This window comes from Marmota marmota, unplaced genomic scaffold (genome assembly GCF_001458135.2).
Source record: "Marmota marmota marmota unplaced genomic scaffold, marMar, whole genome shotgun sequence".
Taxonomy (NCBI): domain Eukaryota; kingdom Metazoa; phylum Chordata; class Mammalia; order Rodentia; family Sciuridae; genus Marmota; species Marmota marmota.
The window spans coordinates 12,718,744-12,734,248 of NW_026000240.1; the positions used below are offsets into that span (position 1 = coordinate 12,718,744).

Below are 15,505 nucleotides of genomic sequence, written 5' to 3' on the forward strand. Positions count from 1 at the left end.
CTATTTTTTATGTGGATCTTGGTATTTGTTCTAGTTTTTTGGTGTTTTGTTTTTTTGTCATTGTGTCGGATTAAAAAATTGCTAATTTTAGATGTCTATTTCTGTGGCTGAGACTTTTACATATTGTTTTTACAAATTATTAGAAACTGATGTTTAAAAACATGTATGTTGCTAGGTTATTGTTTAAAATTTAAAAATAGATGTTTTCAGGTGATACTGGATTTTAATTTATTGGGTATCTCTAGCTAGATTTCAAGCTCCTGAAGTTCACCTACTTTTTGAATGATGAAACATATGTTCTTAAACGCTGGTGAATTTAATATCCTGGTTGGTATGGCAAAAGACTGAATCATTCAGCTTAAGTATAAAATGTTGCTGTCTTTTTAAGAAGATTCACCTGTAAGGCTGTTTCACTCTTGTTGGTTATAGATTGCCAATGAGGTAATTGGAGAGATGAATCTGAAGCCAGAGGAGGTTTTCCTTGCCCAAGGTACTTTACGACCTGATCTAATTGAAAGTGCATCCCTTGTTGCCAGTGGCAAAGCTGAGCTCATCAAAACCCATCACAATGACACAGAGCTCATCAGAAAGTTGAGAGAAGAGGTAAGGTTGAGAGGACTCTTGACTTACAGTGATGCCGATACCTTCTCTGCCTCCTCCCCGTCCTTCTTCCCTCCCAGTTCTCACAGGGTTGTACAACAATCATCACCACAATCTGATTTTAGAACATTTTTGCTACCCCCCCCAAAGAAACCTCATACTCAGCAGTCGACCTGAATTCTGCCTGAACCATTCCCCTGCCCCCTCTTGCCTGCTCTAGACAACCACAAATTTATTTTCTGTCTCTACAGTTTCGTCCTTTCTGGATGTTTTGTCTAATCAGATCATACAATATGCAATCTTCTGTGGTTGGCTTCTTTCACTTACATTATATTTTCAAGGTTTATTTTCATTATTTTTATTTTGAGAGCTTTATTTTCATTGCTAATATTCCATCATGCAGAATTGCATTTATTCATTCATCAGCTGGTGGACCTTTGCGTCATTTCCACCTTTTAGTGTTAAAGTGATGCTGTGTATAGATTTTGGTGAATGTATATTTTCATTTCTTTTAGGGTGTGCCCAGGAGTAGAATTGCTAGGTCATGTGGTAACTCTGTTCCACGTTCTGATGAACCGCCAGGCTGCTATCCAATGGCTGTTCCATTTTACCTTCTCCCTGGCAGTGTGTGAGGGTCCCAGTTTTTCCATATCCTCACCAAGATTTGTTCTTAAATGTCTTTTTTGTGTGTGTGATAAAAATACATAAACTCTACTATCTTAACCATTTTCAAGTATACAATTCAGTAGAGTTAAGTATATTCATATTGTTGTGAATCAGATCTGTGGAACTTCTTCATCCTGCAGAACTGGCATAATGTTCTTAAGGTTTATCCACGTGGGGCACAACAGCATCATCTTCCTCTTTGCATCTGGATAACACACCTTGTGTGCAGGTGCTACATTTTGTTTATCTATTCATTGGTGGTTATCTGGGTTACTCCATCTGTCAAATATTATCAGTTAATGTGCCATTTGAACACGTACATGTACATGCAGTTGTTTTGCATGTATACCCAGAATCGAGATTACTGGATCATGATAGTCATATTTTTAACTTTATTGAGGGACCTCCATACTATTTTCCATAGCAGTTACCCCATTTTTCAGTCAAACTAAAATTATGGAAGGTTCCCAGTTTCTCCACATAATCACCAACATTTGTTATTTTCTGTTCTTTTAGTGGTAGCCATGGGTGGTTGCTTTTGATTTTAGTTATCCCAGTGGGTGTGAATTGGTACCTAATTGTGATTTTGATTTGCTTATCTCCAGTTGCTGATGATGTTAAATACTTTTTCATGGGTATATTGGTCATTTATGTATCCTGAAGAAATGTCTGTTCATTTTTAATTGACCTTTTTAAAGTTATTGATTTGTAAGTGTTCCTTATATATATCCCAGTTATGAGTCTTTAAATTAGATATATACTCCCATTTTGTGAGTTGATGTTTCATCTTATCATTTGGAGAATTTTGGGTGGGGAGGCAGTAATGGGGATTGAATTTGTGCACTGAGCCACATCCCCAGCCCTAGTTTGTAATTTTTTTTAAACAGCTTGGTTATTACAATACATTGTCATCATTAGTAATTGAAGCAAGTTTTCTTTTACATTAGTTAAAAATAATAAAAATAAAAATATCTGCGTTATCTTTCAAAAAAGAAAGAAAGAAAGAAAAGCATTTAAATTGAGCCCACTGACTTGCTGTGACACAACTTGATTTGTATTTTTAAAATGCAATAAGGGCTTCTGCCAATCAGGTTTTCTTCATTAGAAAATCAGGCCATAAATAAATGCACACCTGGACCTGGGTCCTGTGCAAGTCCGTGTGGGTGGATCTGGGCCAGGCCTGGGCTCCTGTGGTAGTCTTGGGCCTGTGTTAAGGCTTGAACCTCCCACAGTTGTCTGCTGGTCGGAAGGGGTGGTCCTGTGTCAGAGGCTGGGCCCCGGTGGGTGTCTGCCCCACCAGTGGAGGGGATGGACCTAGGCCTGCTGTGAGCCTGAGTCCCGCGCAGGATGATGTGACCCCTATTTTGTATTTTATTTAGTGACAGGGTCTCACTGAGTTGCTTAGCGCCTCACTTTTGCTGAGGCTGGCTTTGAACTCAAGATCCTCCTGCCTCAGCCTCCGGAGCAGCTGGGATTATAGGTGTACACCACTGTGCCCAGCTTTATTTGGAGGATTTTAATATTGAAATATTGTGTGATATTTTCTATTTGCCTTGAGGGCAAGATGAGTGGTGGTAGGTGTGTGATTTTTATTTTAAATATTTTAAGTTTTAAATGTAGTTTAGAGAAAAGTACATATACCACTGAAATATTCATCTGATTCCTTGTGTGCACATAGGAGGAAATACTTTAAGAAGTGAATGTTTTTGTTTGTTTTTGTGGTGCTAGGAATTGAACCCAGGTTCTTGCATATGCTAGGCAGGTGCTCTACCTTTGAACTACATCACCAGTTGAAAAGATGTGTTTTTAAATACAATGCTTTAAGCTAAGGAAAATGCCAACAGGAATACTGTTTACTTATTTCCCATTGTTTTCTGTCTTATTTTGATTGCTAACTATGTTGACTGGCTTTTCCACCTTCCTTTAGGGAAAAGTAATAGAACCTCTGAAAGATTTTCATAAAGATGAAGTGAGAATTTTAGGCAGAGAACTTGGACTTCCAGAAGATTTAGTTTCCAGACATCCATTTCCAGGTAAAAAACAGAATTGATTTTCTTTTATTTGTCTTTAGACCTTCATGATAAAGAAAAATCAATTTTGAATAATTTATCATTTTGAGGAGTTTTTAATATGAGGAAGAAAAGGTTTGAGAACAAATTTCTGTTGGATATCTACTAAATTTATTTTATTAAATGCTCATTTTCTACTATATTTGTATTTAGATATTATGTGATCCTTGGGAGTCCAGCATATTTTAATAACATTGCCACTCAATCCTTAATGGTTGAGGTAGGATTTATATGTTCTTCATACGATGTATCCTGATGTGTTCTACAGAAGTGAAAATAAACTCTTTCCCAGGCTGGCAGCTAGGATGATAGGCATATGCCACTGTGGCTGGCTTGGTGCTCTTACATTATTATCCATGTCTGAATTGTCTGAATGGTTGGACTGCTTCATTCACCTGCAAAACTCTTTGCACAATGCTCTGTGTAACTAATTCATGAACAACAACAAAATTCTAGATAGTCATTTGACTGTCATCACAAAAAAACACTAGATTTATTTGTTAGGACTGAGAGTCTTAACCTATTTTGTTTTGAGCTTGGGCAAGTCTTGAAATCTCAGTTTTTGCTTTCTGTAGTCATGTGTAGGTGGTAAGTTGGGAGAATGGTCTAATTGAAAACATAGTAATAGCTACTATTTCATGAGTACTTTTGATGTACTGTGCACTCTGCTAAATACTTCAAACATTCTTATTTGATCCTCACAATAGAAAATAGTATTACCTTGTTTTCCAGATGAGGACAGTAGGGATGAGGCTAATTTGCCCTAAGTTACACAAAATAGAAGGTTTAGTGTCAGGGTTATATCCTCAATAGTCTTTACATCAAAGTTTCTGTTCTTAATCACTGAACTGCCTCCACAAACAGTAATTAAAGTGTCTAACCTATGTGGTGAATAGCACATTATCAAGCTTAGCAATTTCACATCTTTAGTCCCCAACTTGTAGGCTGGTGAAAGATGGTTGGTTAATGTTAGTGGAGGGTAGTCAATTAGTCCTTTGTCCTTGGTTGTCATTTCATGTAGGCTCATTTGATTTTCTCAAAATCTACTTTATATTTTGTGTTTTCTGTCCTATAAAATTTCTCTGGCAAAAGGATTTTGCTGCTTTAAAAACAACTTAAAATAAGCTGAGGAATGAGAGTAAGGATGATTGATAGTTAATTGCTATGGTTTCACCTACAACCAGACACCTTAAGTCATATTTTTTTCTGTTGTAGAAAAGCAACAGAATCTAGTTTTTATGAGATCCATGTATACCTGTCTTTTTTTTTTTTTTTTTTTTTAAATCACCTGTATTTGGTATTTAGTAAAATAGAAAAAAAGAAAGTATTTGGTAAACTAGAAATACTACTGGTTCAAAACTCTTTGAATTGAACACTGTCATTATTTATTTTAAAGAGCATACTATTTTTCTTTAGTAGTTGAATTTGGATAATGAATATCATGTGGTTCTTTACACTGTTCTCTTTAATTTTGTGTATGTTAGAGAATTCCTTTATTAAAAATTTTTGTGATTTGAAATTTATTTTCTGGAACTGGGTATTGAACCCAGGACCTTACAAATGCTAAGCATGGACTCTTTTACTGAGCTATACCTCCAATCCTGAAATTAAATTCTTTAAAAACTTTACTTGGGCCAGGGATATAGCTCAGTGGCAGAGCACTTGCCTATCATGTATGAACATCTGTTTTTGATCCCCAACACTGAAAAACAAAACAAAAATTTATGATTTTCATTTTTTTGTCATATTTTATTTTATTTATTTATTTTTATGTGGTGCTGAGAATCAAACCCAGTGCCTCACATGTGCTAGGTGAGCACTTTACCACTGAGCCACAACCCCAGCTCCCTTATGATTTTCATTTTATAAGAATTTTATATTTTTGGAATAATGGCATTTTAATTTTAATTTTTTTGGTGTTTTTATATTAAATGTAAAAATTTATATTAAATACTATTGTTATTTCCTAGGTCCTGGCCTGGCAATCAGAGTGATATGTGCTGAAGAACCTTATATTTGTAAGGACTTTCCTGAAACCAACAATATTTTAAAAATAGTAGCTGATTTTTCTGCAAGTGTTAAGAAGGTAATAATTTGACATATCTATATGGTAAGGAAATGAATGTCATACTCTTGTATTTACAATTAAGTGGAGTTTCATTATTTGAAAATTGAGAACAAAAGGATATAAAATCAACATACATAATCAATAGTTTCCTTATACACCAATAACAAATCTGTTGAGAAAAAAAGCAGGAAAACAGTCCCATTCACTGCCGCAGTCTGGCTGCAGCAAAATAACCGGGGGGTGATGAACAACTTGTGTACATTGATACAGCAGGAATGGGAGCCGTTTATTGTAGGACAGGAGCAGTATTTATACATTCCACACAGCTTATCTAATTAGCATAAACTAGATACATCAGTCAACCAATAAGGAATCTCCACACTTAATGGCTCGCTGGTGTTACTTCACAAACCACTCCCTCTGGCATTTTGCCAGGCACCATCCAGACTTGTTTACAGACTCTAACCTCTGGCAAAATGCCAGGAGCCATCCTGACTTGTTTACAGACTCTAACAATTCACAATAGCCTCAAAAACCCCCCAAAGTTAGGAATTTAAAAAACAAAACACAACACAACACCAAAGAGGTGAAAGATCTCTAGAATGAAAACTGTTAAAAGACTGAAATTAAAGAAGACACTGGAAAATGACTTAGAGACTTCCCATGTCATGGATAAGTAGAATTAATGCTGCTGAAATGGCCATGTTACCAAAAGCTATATACAGTGCAATTACTATCAAAATACTAAGGGCAGCCTTCACAAAACTGGGAAAAATAGTCCTGAAATTTATTTGGAAGAATAAAAGATGCAAGGATAGCCACAGTCATTCTAAGCCAAAAAAACAATGCTGGAGGCATCACAATTCCCAACTTCAAATTACACTGCAGAGCAATAGTAACAAAAACTGCATGCTACTGGCATAAAAACAGACATGTAGACCAATGGTACAGAATAGAAGACACACAGGAATCCATACATCTGTTCATCTGATCCTTGACAAAGGTGCCAAGAACATACATTGGATAAAACACAGCCTTTATAACAGAGGGTACTGGGGAAATTGGATATCCATGTGTAGAAGAATAAGACTAAATTCCTATTTAACCCTGCACAAAAGTCAACTCAAAATATATCAAAGACCTAGAAATTAGACAAGAAACTTTGCAAACTCTGGAAGAAAATGTAGAGTCAACATTTCAAAGTATGGTTGCAGGTAATGACTTCCATAATAGGACTTGGGCTAAGGAAATAATACCAGGAATTAGTGAGTCTGATGACATTAAATTAGGAAGCTTATGCACAGCAAAAGAAACAAGAATGTGGGGCTGGGGTTGTGGCTTGGTGGTTGAGCACTTGCTTAGAACATGTGAGGCACTGGGTTTGATCCTCAGCACCACATTAAAAATAAATGAATAAAATAAAGGAATTGTGTTCATCTATAACTAAAAAAAAAAAAAAAACGTGAAGAGAGAACATAACCAAGTGGGAGAAAACTTTGCTAGCTACTCTTCTGGCAGAGTATTAATAATAATATTTAGAATATACAAAGAATTAAAAAAACTTAATACTAAAAAACAAGTCAGTCAATAAGTAGGCAAATGAAATAATTAAACATTTTTCAACAGAAGAAATAGAAGTGACCAACTTACATGAGAGTCAAAGAAATGCGAATCAAAGCTACAGCCAGAGCCGGGTGTAGGGGCATATGCCTGGAATCCCAGTAGCTCAGGAGGTTGAGACAGAAGAATGGCAAATTCAAAGTCAACCTCAGCAACTTAGTGAGACTCTGTCTCAAAATAAAAAAGAAAAATGTGCTGGGTATGTTGCTTAGTAGTTAAGCGTCCCTGGGTTCAATCTCTAGTAAAAGAAAACAAAACAAAACTACACTGAGATTTGATCTCACTCCAGTTAGAATGGCAGCCATCAAGAATACAAAAAAACAGCTAGATATGGTAGCACGAGAGGATTGTGTTTCCCACGCCAGCCTCAGCTACTTAGCAAGACCTTATCTCAAAATGAAAAGGTCTAAGGATGAAGCTCTGTGGTAATATGATACCCTCAGGTTTATTCCTGTCCCGTCCATACCCAATACAATGATAAGTGCTGGAGAGCATGTGGAGAAAAGGAACATTTTTCACTGTCGGGTGAGTCTGTAAATTCGTACAACCACAGTGGTTATCAGTATGGAAGTTCCTCTAAAGCCTAGTCATGGAATAGCCTTGTGACCCAGCTTCCCACTTCTCCGTATTTATCTAAAACAATCCAAGTCATCACACTAAGGAATGTACACATTCCATGTTTATAGCAGCACAATTCCCAGTAGCCAGACTGTGGAACCAGCCTAGGTGTTTGTTACTGGGTGAATAGCTAAAGAAATTGTGTGTACACACATGGTTTTATTTAGCCATTCAAGAATGATGTGGCATTTGCAGGAAAGTGGATGGAACTAGAGAGCATTATGTTAAGCAAAATGTGCCATCCTCAGAAAATTAAGGGTGGTATGCTTTCTGTCCTGTGTGGAAGCTGGAAAGGAAGGAAGGTCATGGAGCAGGAGCAGGGTAGGTTCTCATGAAACAGAAGGAAGAACAGCACAGAGGGAAAGGCCATTAGGGGAGCAAAAGGGGAATTACTGAGAACAGTCTTGACCAAATTATATTGTCATGTATGAATATGTAAAGACGAATTCATTATGTCTATAATCATCATAAAAATGGGAAGAAAGAAAATTTAGAGTAATATAAGTCTTTGAAATGACTGAGAAAGTATTCTACAGAGACTTAGATGCAGATAAAATGATATTCTGAAACACTGAAGCATTTTAAGACATTCTTTCATGTGTATTGGAAAAAAGTAAGGAAAATACTTTGAGTCAGGAATGAATTGGAAGCATCAGTTCAAGCAGCCAGAGCTGTTTCCTTCTCTGAAGGCAGCCAGTAATCCCTTGTGATCTAGGGCTTTGGCTGAAAGCTGCCATTTATGAATTGGCGCCTCAATGGGAGAACTGTTCCATGAAGGCTGGAAAATGAATCAGGTCTTCACACTGAGCAACACTTCAGCTCCAAATTGAGGGTGAGTGGAAGAGTCTCCTAGTCCTGCAATTTTAGGGTGTTAATTTATACCTCTGTTCTGAAAACTGCAAAATAAGAATTTTAATTTGAAGTGGACCTAGGTTGATAGTAATTTGAATTCTCCTTGAAATGATCTTCAGCTAGTCGCTGAAAAATCCCCATAGACAGAGATCCATACTTATGAGCTTATCAAAAAACTACCAAATACATATAGAAGTAAGGCATCATGAATAAGAGCAGAAATACTAGCAGAATAAATGATACCAAATTAGCAAACAGTGTATAAAATGAATAGAAATAGAAGAACCCATTGCTGATAAAAAGAGGGAATAAGAGGTTGGCTACTAAATATGGGCAGATTAAAAAGAAAAAACAAAAACCCAAGTTCCAGGAGTGAAAATAATAACTGGGATTATAACAGAATTCATGAATTCAAAGATTGATATTAGGAAGTTGCCCCAAAGTAGGATTAATCCTCAAAAAGAAATATGGGTAGGAGAGAAGGAGATAGTAGCAAGAATTAATTAATTTTTCCAAGCTGATGGAAGGCAGCGTCTCAGATTCAGCATCATAACACATCTCAAGCAGAGGTGACACCCAGGAGGCGTGTCCTAGTGAAGTTATAGCTGCCAGGGAAGAAGCTGCAGAGAAGATGAGATGGTTACAAAGGCAAGACCCCTTTACTGAAAGCCAAAGTAACAGCAAGACTTATTAACTGATGTGCAGCTAAACTGCCTTGTAAGAAGAGAGCAAAGTAAAGTCATTTTCAGATAGTCAGAATTTGTTACCAATAGTCCCTTAGTTGAGGAATTAAAAGCAATGTTTTCAACCCTGGCTTTATATTAGAATCATCTGGGGAGAACTTTTGCCGTATTCTTTGGCCAATCTCCCTATGATTTCTTATTTAATTGGTTTGGGATGAGACCTGAACATCCCATGTAATTTGCCTCTGCAGTGGTGGTTGGGAACAACTGATTTAAAGTAACTGAGTACAGGAGAAGCAGAGGGATGGATCCCAGTAGAAAGGTCTTAGATATGCAAAGGATTGGTAAGCAGAGAAATTGGAAAATGGGAAAGTTGAAACAAACATGGACTGTGTAAAAATAAAAATCTCTCTCCTTTTTGTTGTTGACTTAAAAGTGTGTAACAATATTCAGAGCATCAAAAATACTTGAATTATTTGCCAGGACTGAGATGATTCTCTTGTTCAATATACTGTTAACACTTGAGACAAAGTACTAAAATAGAGGAATTAACCTCAATTCATTTTGTTCCATTGTCCCAGATGTAGAACACCTGTAGAAACGTAAATCAAGCAACAAATATGCTACTTATGTCAACTGTGAAGTAATATTTGAATATTTATTATGTTTGTAGAATTGAAAACTTGGGCCTCGGTGGGTTAAAGCTAACCAGTAAGGGCTGTGAACCTGGCTGGGTGTGAAGCTCAGGGTTTGATCTCCATTACCCACGCACACCAGCTGTGAATGGGAATCAGCCAAGAGGAATCCCCAGTTCAAAGGAGAGTGAAAAAACGGAAAATAGACATAAAAATGGGACAAATGTGAACTGCAGGATAGATGCTTGAATGAATGATTAATCTCTACTGAGTCATTTATGGGCAATAAATCTGAAAAGTATAGTGTTTATAAGATATTACTAATTTCTGGAGAGGAATGAAATTAAAAAGTAGAGAAAGACAAGCAAATAAAAGAATTAGACAGAACTATACTTCAAAAAAAATTTTGTTGCAAAAGTTATTAGGGATAAGGTATAAGTTGGACTTAGGTGTTTCACTTGCTGGTGACTTGAGGGGTGTAAATTCCGTCTGTGTTTCGTACCTGAGGCTTCCCTCCTTCATGGCCCAGCTCTCAGGAATGAGTTTCTGGTGTAGTGTGTGGCATGTGCAGGTCAGGAGACGCCCCGCATGGGCCCTGTTAGGAGCTGGTCAGTGTAGCTGCGTGAGGACAGATGCCTTATTGATGGAAGCCTGAATCCGTGTCTGCTCTTCTCAGCCTCATACACTGTTACAAAGAGTCAAGGCCTGCACGACCGAGGAGGATCAGGAGAAGCTGATGCAGATTACAAGCCTGCATTCCCTGAGTGCCTTCTTGCTGCCTATTAAAACTGTGGGTGTGCAGGTGAGTTGTGCGAGTTCCCTGACTGGCAGAACTTTTCTGCCATTTGCTGCTTACACTAATCCTGGAGTAGGAATTGCTTAGGAAAATGAAATGTGAAAGTATTACACCAGGTTTAGAAACCACTGTTCTACTCTAAACTGTGATGTGAACTTTTTAAGTAAATGTTTATAAGGTTTATAACTTTATTTTTAAGTAAATGTTTAAGGTTTTTTTGTCTACCATTTAAATTCTTAATCTACCTAATAAGTGTGGGTAGATGTTGTCTTCTAGATTAAGCAAGCTGGCTCTCCATAATTGTGCAGGCATTTGGAATTAAATCCCAGTGGACCTCTGGCGTATTTCAGTTAAATTCTTCAAATTACCATGGTGCTCTCTTTAAACTAGTGGAATTTAATATGGGATTTATTCACATCATTTCTTTTTTTCTTTTTTCTTTTTTTCTTTTTTTGATGGTGCTGGGGATTGAACCCAGGGCCTTGTGCATGCAAGGCAAGCACTTTTTTTAACCAACTGAGCTATATCCCCAGCCCCCAGATTTCTTCATATCTTTAAAGAACCATCTATAATGTACTTTTATTTGTAAATATGTTCTTAAAAAACAAAACCAAAAAATGCTGTTAGTGTCACCATACATAAAACATTTTCTGGCTTACTTTTTGGCTTTATAAAGCTACTAGAAATGATGGATTACATTTCTCTTTTCAGGGTGACTGTCGGTCCTACAGTTATGTTTGTGGAATCTCCAGTAAAGATGAACCTGACTGGGAATCGCTCATCTTCCTTGCCCGGCTCATTCCTCGGATGTGTCACAACATAAACAGGTATCTTCTGCAGGAGGTGGGGTTGGGGGAAGCACGGGGATGTACGTGGAAGGACAGTGTTTTAAGGTCTTCCTATTAGATGAAAGACCAAAAGGTTCAAATGTAGATAAAGAAAAGCTAGTGATTCTGTTTATATTTCAGTTATATGCTTTGGTTAGGGTTAAGTAGATATTGAGTATTATCTCGTTTTGATCATCTCAATGTACTCATCTATTTATTTTTAATATTTTTCTTTAGTTGTAGTTGGACACAATACCTTTATTTATTTATTTTCTAAGTGGTGCTGAGGATCAAACTCAGCGCCTCGCATATGCTAGGCAAGCCCTCTACTGCTGAGCCCTAGCCCCAGCCCTTATTTATTGTTATTTAAAGTAGAAATAGGAAGGATTTTAATTTTAGTATAAAATATTAAAGGTAGTTTTAAAGCATGTTGTTTTAGTCAGCTTTGCATCACTGTGACCAAAACACCTGAAAAGAACAATGTAGAGGAGGAAAAGTTTATTTTGGCTCATGGTTTTAGAGGTTCAGTCCATGGTCAATGCCCTGGGCTCAAGGTGAGGCAGAACATCATGGTGGACAAGGGTGGTGGAGGAGAGCAGCTCAGGTCATGACACTAGGCAAGAGTTCTGCTCATGGACATAACTGCCAGCGGCACACCCTGCAGTGATCTGCCTACTCCAGCTACCCCCCACCTGCTTACAGCTACTGTCCAGTCCATCCCTATCAGTGGGTTAACTGCTGAGTATCGAGGCTTGCACACCCAGTGAGTGCTTCATCTCCAAACATTGTCGCAGTGTCTCACACATGAGCTTCTGGGGGACACCTCATGTGTGGACCACAACATGGGTCTCCAGATTAGTGGTATGAACTCAGTTTCATGGTAACATGCTGTTTTCCAGGGAGATTGCAAAAAAGTTTGTTGGGTTCTAGAATTACATACCAGGTTGGAAAGTTAAAAGAAATAGGCTTGTGGCAGATATCATTAAATAGTAACATTGAAGTGTATGATTGGCAGTTTTTAGACCTTTTTTTCCTTTCATTTTACATCAATGTCTTACATTAGAAATACCAACAGATGGTTTATAGACTATTCCCGATACTCCTACAGTTTAAAATTGTCACTTGTTTAAAACTGGATTGTTAGTTAAATGTTTTTATTTCACAGTTGTTAGCACTTTGCAATTTTTTATGGGTATTAGGCAGTTAACAACCCAAAATAATCACTTGGGATTTCATTTTCAAGTTTGCTATAGAAATGAGAAAGCTCCCCATTAGCATTAACCTAGCTGAGTCTGCATAGTTATGAGGAGACATTGGAAAGTTGTTCGGGACATTATAATTTATCTTCTGAAGCATGCTAATAGTCTCCATAAACTTTGTATGGAACATTTTATTTTTTGGGGCGGGCTGGGGATTGAACTCGGGGGCACTTGACCAATGAGCCATATCCTCAGCCCTATTTTGTATTCTTTTTAGATACAGGGTCTCACTGAGTCGCTTTGTGCCTCACTTTTGTTGAGGCTGGCTTTGAACTCTCGATCTGCCTGCCTCAGCCTACCAATTACAGGTGTGCGCCACTGCGCCTGGCAGTCTGAACATATTTCTAAGTGTCTTCTGATTGCTTTTAATAAGTAGCATGTTTTTTATTTATGTCTTGTGTTTTTTTTTAATCTACACATGACATTACAATGATCTTGGCAATTCATATCATTAGGGTATAATTTCTCATTTTTCTAATTGTACAGATTGCAGAATCACACTGGTCATAGAGTCACCTATATACATATATCAATCATAATGTCTGTTCTATTCTGCTGCCCCTCCTATCCCCCCTATTCCTCCCCTCCCCTCCCATCATTTCTCTCTATCCAATCTAATGTGACACACTTTTTTTTTTTCTTTTTCTCATCACAACATCATATATGTATTCTGTATAACGATGAGGTTCTCCTTCCATCTTCCGTGCAGTTCCCCTTCTCCCTGTTTTTCCCACCCACCTCTCTTCCCTATTTAGTGGTAGTCTTCTTCTCATGCTTGTGTTCTTTGCTAAAGCACATTCACTTTTACTTAATAAGCTTTATCCTTTCAGGTGCTACTTCTCTTTTTTCCCTTATCTATTTCTTCCTTTCTCGACCTTTCTTCCCTCACCCCTCAGAAAAAGAAAAAAGGTCAGCAAGTTAACAACTAGATCTTAAAACATGAACCCAGCAAGCCCTTGAGTGGGCTTACATGTTTTGCCAAGTTCCTTTTTGGAAATTGCAATTTTAAAATATTTTTTTATTTTCATGATGTTTTTTTCCTAATTTGGAAAGGGAACCTTTGCCCATGGAGGGACTTTTCCAGTTTTACTCATCTGCACAGTGTGGGTATCTATTTTCATGTCCGTTGTTGCAGCTTCTCCTGTAGGAAAGGAGAAGATGAAAAGTGCAGGTTTGAGGCTCTCAACCAGTTCCCTTCTCCTTTGTGATGGTTTACGGGCTTTAGGAGTGACGGTGTTTACATGAGGTATGGCTTACTTTCTAGGGACAAAACCTTCTACAGTGTGTTTGGAGGGAGTCAGTGAAGTAGTTGGGTAGCGGTAGTTTTCATGTTTTGTATATTTTGCTGCATGTGGATATTAAGCAAAGACATTATTAAACTTTTGTTTTCTTTGCTAATGGTAGATTGGCCTGAGGACCAGTGACAGTTACCTGCTGGCTGTGGTTGGCTTAGAGAAAACTGGGTGCACTCAGATCTCTGTCTGATTCCCTCTTGTTTTTCTGGTAAAGATTGTGACTTGGCAAGGCACACTTCGGGCTGTTACAATTTTCTGGTCCCGATTTCTTCAAGTTATGCTCCAAACCCTTATTAACACTTGCAGCGTCTTCATGTCTTTCAAACAGATATTTCCCTAAAGTGTTAGTAAGATACCCTTCTGGGAAAATTGTAGCAGGATACTAAGTACTATTTGAGTGACGTTTTTAATAGTGTGGAAATAAAAATCTAGGAGCACTTCTTCTCATTATGGGGTTAAAAAACGTGGGCTAACTAGTTTGAAGAAATTGTTCTTACCTTCGAGCTTTTCCAATGCATGTTAGCATGTTACAATTTCTGAAGTCTTATCATAAAGAACTTATGCCAAGTTTCTGTTCACGCGACTAAAAGGTTCACGGGTCACTCCAGTTAAATTGGGCTAGTTGGGCTGCGCAAAATAACCACACAAGAGACACAAATACCTTTTTCTTTGAGGTCGCTGTGACGGCTCCTCTGACCTTAAGGGTCCATAGGGGGAGAGAGAGAGCGAGAGCCCCTTTTATTGAGGAGAAGCCATTCAAATGAGGCAAGGGGGTCAGGTTTCAGGGGGCTGAGTCTATCTTCATGATGTCCACTGTCAGCAGGTTGACTGACATCTGGGTAGGCCACACCCAGGGCACAGTAAGAGAAGGGGATACACACACAAGGCACTTCCATGGAAGATTCTATCTAAACAGGGCAAGGGGTTATATTATAACAGGTGAGCATAGCTTCACTCATGGGGCTGTAGCAAGAGACACCCATGCACGAGACATCGACCCTCAAACCCAAGAATGGTGGGGAAAGCTCTGCCACATTTCTGTGACTGAGCGCCTCAGCAACCAGTTGGGGGATGTGACTCAGTCACATGTGAGGTTGGTCTCCCACAAACCTATTTTTTTGTTAACTATGTGTATTGATTTCCTGATGCTACCTGTAATAAATACCACAGACTGGGTGGGCTTAACCTAGCAGATATCTATCCTTTTATAGGCCAGAAGTCTGAAATAAGGGTACTGGCTGGACCATGTTCTCTGTGTTGATTCCAGGGAAAGATCCGCTCTTGCCTCTTCCAAGCATCTATGGTGGTCCTGGACTTGGTGGTGTCCTGCTGGTCCTCAGCTTGTGGCAGCACAGTCCGGTGTCTTTTTCCATATTCCTGTGGCACGCTTTAATCTGTGTGTGTCTGTTTCCACACTGCTTGTTCTTGGGCGGGGCAGTGGCTCACTGGTAAAATGCTCTCCTACCATGGGGAAGGCCCTGAGTTTGATCCCTAGCATTGTAGCAAAACAACAACCC

The 15,505-nt window shown here is 38.2% G+C and overlaps 1 protein-coding gene across 1 annotated transcript in view; it reads left to right on the plus strand.

Moving 5' to 3' along the window:
* Positions 1–15,505, plus strand: part of Gmps (guanine monophosphate synthase) — a 43,319-nt gene that overhangs the window by 25,886 nt on the left and 1,928 nt on the right. The window contains exons 9-13 of the mRNA XM_015486737.1: positions 430–603; positions 3,194–3,299; positions 5,306–5,421; positions 10,488–10,613; positions 11,319–11,434. Of these exons, the coding sequence (XP_015342223.1) occupies positions 430–603; positions 3,194–3,299; positions 5,306–5,421; positions 10,488–10,613; positions 11,319–11,434 (638 nt within the window). The remainder of the gene's footprint in view (positions 1–429; positions 604–3,193; positions 3,300–5,305; positions 5,422–10,487; positions 10,614–11,318; positions 11,435–15,505) is intronic.